Source organism: Ceratocystis lukuohia (assembly GCF_044167205.1).
Source record: "Ceratocystis lukuohia strain C4212 chromosome Unknown Supercontig2_pilon, whole genome shotgun sequence".
Lineage (NCBI taxonomy): Eukaryota > Fungi > Ascomycota > Sordariomycetes > Microascales > Ceratocystidaceae > Ceratocystis > Ceratocystis lukuohia.
In genome coordinates this window covers 3,606,744-3,615,126 of record NW_027263521.1, presented here as the reverse complement: position 1 = coordinate 3,615,126, position 8,383 = coordinate 3,606,744, and the positions used below count along the sequence as shown (strand labels likewise).

At 48.1% G+C, this 8,383-nt stretch overlaps 2 protein-coding genes across 2 annotated transcripts; both read left to right on the top strand.

Annotated features, from left to right (window-relative positions):
- Nucleotides 1-211: 211 nt before the first annotated feature.
- Nucleotides 212-3,134, top strand: HOO65_020893 (Nephrocystin-3; the record flags this gene model as incomplete). Its single annotated transcript, XM_071006417.1, has 6 exons — nucleotides 212-260; nucleotides 311-449; nucleotides 578-791; nucleotides 874-1,435; nucleotides 1,495-3,014; nucleotides 3,066-3,134. 6 exons carry the CDS (start codon nucleotides 212-214, stop codon nucleotides 3,132-3,134), a joined length of 2,553 nt encoding a protein of 850 aa, XP_070861531.1.
- A 2,221-nt stretch (nucleotides 3,135-5,355) lies between these two features.
- On the top strand, nucleotides 5,356-6,560 carry HOO65_020892 (SUR7 protein; the record flags this gene model as incomplete). The annotated part of the gene is made up of 3 exons (XM_071006851.1): nucleotides 5,356-5,511; nucleotides 5,611-5,908; nucleotides 5,989-6,560. The coding sequence occupies 3 exons, from the start codon at nucleotides 5,356-5,358 to the stop codon at nucleotides 6,558-6,560; spliced, it is 1,026 nt and encodes a 341-aa protein (XP_070861530.1).
- Nucleotides 6,561-8,383: the final 1,823 nt, after the last annotated feature.

The window sequence follows — 8,383 nt, the reverse complement described above, 5'->3', positions numbered from 1 at the left end:
TCTACCTTTTCCCAATATTCCTTCTTTCTTTTTTTTGGAAATTTACCTGAAATATCAACTATTATGTTCACTGAAGTGAAAGCACAGTGCGGTTTCTTCATCTTGACCTGATCTGTCTCTTGATTAGCTTTTGGCTTCATCTTCTTCACAAGCTCCCCAGCCGCAGTCCCAAGTCCATATTCCTCTAGTTTTGTAGTGCCCGTTAGCCATGATGGGCTCGGTCGTACCAAGCCTTCAGCCACCAAGAATCCTCTCCCTCGGTAAGTCGCCCCGACCTTGGGTACATCTGTTATAGTACTAATGTTCATAGATGGCGGTGGTGTTCGCTGTTTATCTAGTCTGCTGATTCTTGAAAACATCATGGAGCGCATACGGGATACTGAGCATCTTGCCGAAATACCGAAACCATGTGAAATGTTTGACTTGATTGGCGGCTCAGGCACCGGAGGGTACGACCTTTGCTTACTTACATGACCGGGACATGTCACTAAAAGCTTTCCCATTAGGATAATCGCCATTATGCTCGGCAGATTGGGCATGTCTATCAGTGATTGCATTGTGGCTTACAAAAACCTAGCCGAAACGGCCTTCAATGCGAAGCGGCCACGGCTCACCCTAGCATCACCGTCGGGCGCCTTTTCCGCTACAAGACTAGAGCATTCTATCAAAAAGACAATAAGAGAGAACTGCCTTCAATCGACATGCGTGAAACAGAGAGAGATGAACGGGCCTACAACCCATACTTGCCCACACGAAGATATAATATTCCACGACACATCATGCACGAAGACGTAAGTTCAAGTGAATACATTCAATCAGTGACGCATATCTAACATTCCACCATCTTATAGTGCTATATTATCTATAACCAAGGCTAACGTGGAAACACTGCCAACACTATTTACCACATATGATACATCTAGTAGCCTCTCTGGGTCCAAGATTTGGGAGGTAGCCAGAGCCACGTCGGCAACGGCGACCTTTTTCAAGTCAATAACAGTCGGTCGAGATGAGATTGAATTCATCGATGCTAGCTTTGGCCACAACAACCCGTGTGAGAGCGTTATCATGGAGGCTGAGGAGCAATTCCCAAGCCGGGAAATGGTAATTCTAAGCATTGGCACAGGCCTTGGTAATGTCGTTAAACTTGACGATACAAAAGACTCAGTAGCCGCGGCACAGAGAGACGTGACAATGAGCTCGAAGCCTACAGCTCTGCGGTTGAAGAAGAAGTACAAGAACACTGGAGGATACTATCGATTCAGCGTTGAAAACGGCCTTAGAGACATCCCGCTTTTAGATACCGACAAGATGAGCACAATCTCCGCACACACAAGAAACTACCTCATTGAAAACGAAGATGAAATCATGGAGTTTGTTGAGGTTTTGGCTAGCAGAGCCCCTCCCGCACTAAGAAGGCCAGGAGAAACGAACGGTCAGTACAAGAAGCGGCTTCAATGCGGAACTCAAACTAACTTTTTGGTGCACACGCAGGTCGACAACCCGTTTATTTCGTCCCCTTCTACGAAAGCCGCAGCTTTGTTGGACGAGAGCAAGTCTTGTCTACATTGAGCAACAAGCTCTTTGCCCAGGATGGCTTTCAACAAGTCGCGCTGGTAGGCCTTGGCGGCATGGGTAAAACCCAGGTTGCCTTAAAGCTTGCGTATTGGGTGAAGAAGAACAAGCCTGATCATTCCGTCTTATGGCTTACTGTGACTAGTATGGCTAGTTTTCGTAATGCTTGCAAAGGGCTTGTCGAGAGATTGAAAGTTAGGATGACAGGCGATGAAGACCCCAGGGTGCTTTTGAAAGACTACCTGGAATCAAAGGAGTCGGGAAAATGGCTTCTAATCCTCGATAATGTTGATGACATCGAACTGTTCAATGGTCCTACAGTGCAGGACAGGATTGCCCAGTACCTGCCTCGCAATGATGCGGGACGAGCTCTTTTCACCACACGATCCTACCAAGCCGCCTGCTTAGCTGTTCAAACCAGGGCTGATATCATCAAGCTTGAGGAAATGGCTACTCACGAGTTGACGGCTATCTTGGAGCGGGGTGTGGAAGGCCAAGATGACGAAACTCAAGCACAAGACAAAGCCTTGATAAATGATCTCCTTCAAGAACTCTGCCATCTCCCATTAGCGGTTTCTCAGGCCGCAGATTATATGTCTATGAACCAGATCTCTATCTCTGAATATCTCCAAATTTTGAGGAGTACTGAAGAGGGTAAGATTGGGCTACTAGACGATGCACATCCTGACGAAACCCACCACGACCCTTCCCAAAGTGCTGTAGCCACTACTTGGCTCATCACCTTTGACAAAATCCGGAAAAGCTCCGAGACTGCCGTGGCCTTGCTGAAATTCATCGCCCATGTCGACTCGAATGCGATTCCTCAATCCATCTTTCCGGAGTTCGGCACTAAGAAGCAAATGACAAATGCCATTGGCATGTTGCTCGGATATGGTTTCCTTCGCAGACATCAAACCCCAGGGATATTTGATATGCACGGTCTTGTGCACCTTGCAGCACAGAAGTGGTGCAAGATCCAGGAAGGTGGGAATGAGGAAATCCTAGCCGTACTTAAGCACATAACTTTGGTGTTTCCGGAGGGGAGGTGGGAAGATCGTTTTCTATGGCGGCAGTACTTGGCTCATGCGCTCCTCGTCTTCGAAGCTGGAAAAGCCGTCTCCGGAGATGCCTGCGACCTAGCATTCAAACTAGCCACATGTCTGTTTGAGGATGGCAATAATACACAGCCCATCGGGATTCTGGAGCACCTAGTAGCATACAGAAAGAAAACGCCTATAGCTAACGATCCATTACTGGAAAAGTCACTGTGTTCATTAGCAGTGGCATATATTGACAATGGCCAAGTCGAGAAGGCAGTTCATAAGCTTTCTCATATGGCCAAGAAGGGAAAAGGGAAGCCTTCTGTGCCAACTGATCATTTTTCATCCCCAAGATGTCATCGAGCTAGACCATTGCCTTTCTACAAACTTGGGGCCCAGGTAGCCTTTATATCGCTATTGGCTTTCCTTTTATACATAACACAAACACAGCTCCGGACTTTGACGCCATCCAACATACAACAAGCATGGAATTATGTGCACCAGACGCATGTTTCCTGAACGATATCCCCACACAGAGCTCCTATAATCGTCTATATCATGAGTGGTTATTGTGAGGTTTATGGTTTAGCTCACTAGTCTCTTCTATTATTCTAAACCTGGGACGCTCTTAACATCTACTACCCTCCATGACCCAATCTGCACTAGATAGCTGGAATCACATTGAAGAGAGTGAAGGAAGCATGAATGTTTATCATATACTGGACTCTGGTTAGCAACGAGACCCGAACGGACCTAAAGTCCTGCTAGGATTACGAATATTAAACAAAGCATCGATCGCCATACACCCTTGGGCTCTAGTATATGCAGCATGTCCTAGAATCACTAATATTAAAGGGCGCGTCACCACTATATGCTCGAACTTGGTTTGCTTGATCACAGACCCCAATGCATCCGGACTTGAGCTCGGATATATTCAACCCCTCCAAAAAGGGAGATCAAGCGACGAGGGGCAGCCTCTTCTGCCGGGGGTTGTATAAGGTTGTTCTTGTTGATGTGTTTGTTTGTCATATTTAACATCTATCTACTGGTTTCACACGACAACAGGATGACATGTTTTGAATAGGAGTGGCTTAGGCGACGCCAACTTCTGACACCCCTACCAGATAGATAAGGTGTGCGTAGACTTTGAGGGTCTCCTATTGCTTCCAAGAGACCAGATTTGCAGCCCAGAGGCTTTCCCGACAGAAACTTCCCGAGGGCTTTCTCGCAGAGCGACTTGGGGTGTTTTGGGTTGTAGCGCTCTGCCCTCCTCTTGGAGCCACTTCGACACCACTTTCTGGGCCCGTCATGTTTATATCCTTCCTCATTCTTCTCCCAGATACGCCCTCTCTCTCTCTCTCGCTCTCTCCCCTTTACTTCCTCTCCATTTTGGCTGGTTGCAGTAGTTGCACACCCACGGTTAAAGAAGTCATCAAAGTACCATGGCCTGTCCTGGCTGTCGGGGCGTGTCCCGGGTTGGTCCTTTTTAGATCTCTGTGATTAAACACACAGAACGGAGAGCCACTAGGGATGCCTTTGAGTGGGCTGTAACCTTCCTACTTTTTCCACCACATTTCGCACTCTATGGACATTCCATCTATCCTCAACCTCCGTGCTTCAGTCAGGCTGATGTGGGGTTCTAGATTCGTTCCTTGATACCTCAGCTTTACTCACGAGTTTGCCTGCTCGTTTCCCTCTCGGAAGATGGCCTCTCCACCTAGATGCTGCAAACGACGCCGGCCAGTCTAGGAACGACCGAAATGAGCCTATTCTACACTCCACCTTTCCGCAAGCTCACAAATAGCCTGCCCGGTTAACTCAATCTATAATGCGTCAGTCTCTCAATTTCAAAGCTGTGGGCTCAACCCTTGCATTGATACTAACTCTCTTCTTCCCCCAGCCTACAAGAGGAATAGGCGCCAACCTAGCAGCAAAGCCTGTTTTTTTAGCCGCGCGTTATTGGCCCATGCCAAACGATTGGTACATAAACTCCAGCTTGTTCGCTTCGTTCCTTTTTATTCCCAGATCAAACCTTTCTGCTTTTGCCTGTTTCGACTGCAAAAGGCTGGTGGCCAATAGACCCAAAGAACCGGCAAATACAGGCGTTTCATAAATCTAGATAGGGCCTGTGTAACGAGAAGACCAGAATATAATCAGCTTCTTTGAAATAAGCTACATGCAAGTAAGCCTGAAAGAAAGTACAAGTGGGCGTCAAAGAAGTTGACAGCAGAAGAAGATAGAAGAAGCTATTGGATATAGAAGCCAAAAGACCCATGTTTGAACAAAGCCTGGTCTCTGACAAACTATAAGCCTCAATCTTTAGACGTAAGACAAAGACAGTAGATTAGTAGTCTGCATCACTCTGTCCCTGGTCTTTGCCGGTGAAGTGGCTAGAATGGTCTGGCTCTGAGATGATACTTTGGGGTTCGAAACGACCCAGCCAAAGACTTTTATATCTACACCAGCCGGCCTGCCTGATCTCTCGCTGTTCTTTGTCCTCGGTGCTGACCATCTCTTTTCTTTTAGCCGTTATTTTCTTTTTCTCTCTCTTGCTTACCTTGTATCTTTATAATATATCGAGCGTTTGTTTTTATCATCACCACCATTGTTAGCATTTGCGTCAGCTGGCTTGACGTCTTCATCTTCATTCCATTTTATACCATACACTCGTTGTCCCACAGACACCGCGCATCTACCCATCCATACTGCGCTCAACACGCCTTTGCACCAGAAAGCCAACATGTTCAAATCCTCAGGGCCTAAACTGGTTGGCGGCAGGTTCCACCTGATATATCTCCTCCCATTCTTTGCGTCCATGGCGGTATTCATCATGAGCATGATGTGCGCCCTGGCAGGCACCAACAAGGGCGTGCTAGAAGAGATGGCCGTGATTCGGGTATGTACCACTCCGTAGCCGTAGAGCGTCACCGCAATCCACCGACTACCATCAGAAATTTGACTGACAGCTTTGGCTTTTTTGCCTCCCTCGTGACAGATCAACACATCCCGCCTTGGCTACTTCCTTGTGCCGTCCAACTCCTCCTCTGATTCGGACTCAGACCAAAAGGACAGCAAGGACAACAGCATTCTCGACGACATTATCGATAGTGCGTCAAATATTGCCGACGATGCTAAAGACAAGCTGAGCGAGATTGGCAGTGACATTGTCGATAAGCTAGCTGATGAGCTGGGTATTTCCCAGTGGTATTCCCTGCACCTGGTGAGCGCCTGCCAGGGAAACTTTAGCAGCGGCGGATTAAAGACGGATAATTGCACGGAAGCAAGGGCCAACTGTAAGTGACGGATCTCTCTTTCCTTTCAGCCCTCTGTGTACTTCACAAGATGCGTACTAACTAGTCTGACTGCTCGTTAGTCCGCTTCAATCTCACCAGCGAAATAGACAAGCAACTGTCTGTCGGGCCTCTAAACCTGTCCCTCGCCGACATTGGCTTTAGTACAAGCTTGGCCAACGGCGTAGCACGCCAGATAAACCATTTACTTCCGTTTGTCTTTTTCGTGTTTATGCTGTATATGACGGGCTCTATCCTGGCCTGTTTCACCATGGCGTTGTCGGGCGCACTCGTATTCCTAGATCCCAACGGTCTAACCCAGAACCGCCGAGCCATAGTGTTCCGCACGGCACTTGTCTGCAGCGCAGCATCGAGCGTAAGCCTGGGCAGCGGCCTATTTGTGACGTGGTTTACGACGAGTCAAGTCGCGCAAGTCCTGACAGATTTTGGCGATGCCATTGGGCTGAGTGCATCCTCGGGCAAGCTATTTTTGCGCATGTCGCTGAGTTGCGTGATCATGATAGGAGGGGTGTGTTCATTACTAATCCTCGAGCAATACAAGCCCAAGATGATGGAGGCGAAGGACAGGATGCGGAGCATGATGAGCAGAAAGAATGGGCAGGGGCAGGAGTATTTAAGGAAGGAGTACGTGTGAGATAGGATGGTGAGACTTGTTGTGGCTGTTGTGGCTGGTGTGGCTGCGGTGGCTGAGCTTCAGCATTGTATGACGCCCAGGGAAGCGCCACGTAAAAGGAGGTCTTTCTCTCCCTCTCTCTCCCTCTTCCTATTGTTTATTCCTGTCAGATTTAATTCCCCTTTCCCTCCATAATTCTATAATTCAACAGCCCTGTTCGCCAAATTAGCTCAAGCGGTTTCAAAGTGTCACAAGCCAAAATTTCGCAGACCAAGCCCACAAGTGATCGGGGAGGCCCCAAATAGAAGACGAGCTGGAGCAAGAGACAAAGCATACAGGAGAGGAGAGGAGAGATGGGAGGGGCGGGGGCGAGGGGCTGGGACTTGGAACCCAGGACCTAGACTAAGGACAAGGAGGAAAATAAGAGGCAGAGAAAATCACCCGTGGTTAATTAGCAATGCAACTGTAAACAACAGTTGTGTTTGTGGGGGAGGCAGAGAGTGTCGGGCGCATGGCTGTGTATATACATGCGCGATGCTGTATCTATCAAGCAAACAGGCATGCATCCGCCCGTATACGTATATGCATATGCGGGATGCATCAAACCTCGTAACGCAAACTGCACACACCCCAGCAAACACTGTAGACGCACTTGTATGGGGGCCAAGGCATAAATGTATGCTCAAGCAGCCCAGCGCATCTCATCCTTGTGTGCTTGTGCTTGTTTTCCTCTCATTGGCTGTACACTGCCGCTCCATCGTAGAAGGCAAAATGCAGTACGAGACCCTTTGCTGCTGGTCTCCCCGTGTGCAGACGAGCCTGTCCTGCCCACCACCTCCTTTCTTGGTGGGTGGATATGCAGCTGTCCAGCTTGGCCATGGACTGGACTGCCTCCTTTTTCTCTTTGGTTCTGTTTTCCTTCAGGCCCATCTAAGACACTTCGCCAAAGCCGCTGCCGTTGTGCCCGCTGATACCGACCGGTATGCCCAAATAGACAATGTCTCGATCAACGCTTTTTCCTACTTAGGCATGGAAAGAAAAGAGAAAAGATTTGGCGTGTACCCTGCTTTGACTTTGGCCCCTGCAGCTTCTGAAACGCCTCCAAGAGAGACAAGAAAGCCCAGCACGACTCCTTTGAGCCCATGATGCTGACTTGGACTGTCTCTCTTAACGTATAGGGGGGGCTCTGCTTCCTTGTGCTGGGTTCTCAGGGGGGCTAGGTTAGGCTAGGCCTTGTTCCTTAGCTTTAACCTGTGCGCTTGCTTTGCTTTTTCTGGGGAAGGGGGAGGGGAGGATCTTCTATTCCTTAAGGGGGTAGAACCCTTTGTGCTCCTCAAAGGGACTGTCAGTGTTTGATTGGCTGTGAATCAACGGTGGTAACTGTTCTAGGCTTTTTATTGATTTCTTTTTCCAAGGGTTTTCTCGCTGTCTTTTTTAGGTGAGTTTTATCTTGATATAGAAGCTCTTCAGCGTCAAAGGCGTCACGTCACCATCCTGTGATTCTCTTTTAGTTTCTTTGGCTAGCCATTCTTTTTTTTTCTTCTTCTTTTCTCTCCTTTCACTCTTTACGAAGATCTCGTCCATCTTCTGTTCCATTCTTTCATACTGCTGGCTGTAGTCGTGGCACTTGTTGTTTGTCGTTTATATCAAGACGCCGTGATCTTGTTTTTTCTTTTTTCTTTTTCTTCTCCTTCATTTTGCTGTGCTCAGTGTTTCTTCGTTCTTTTCTTTTTTCTTTGCCCCGTGCTCGTCTCTCGACTTGAGCGGCTTTCCACTTCTACTCCTCTTCTTCTTTTCTTGATATCACATCACGGCTTTCTGGCTAGAGCCTCTCTCCATACCCC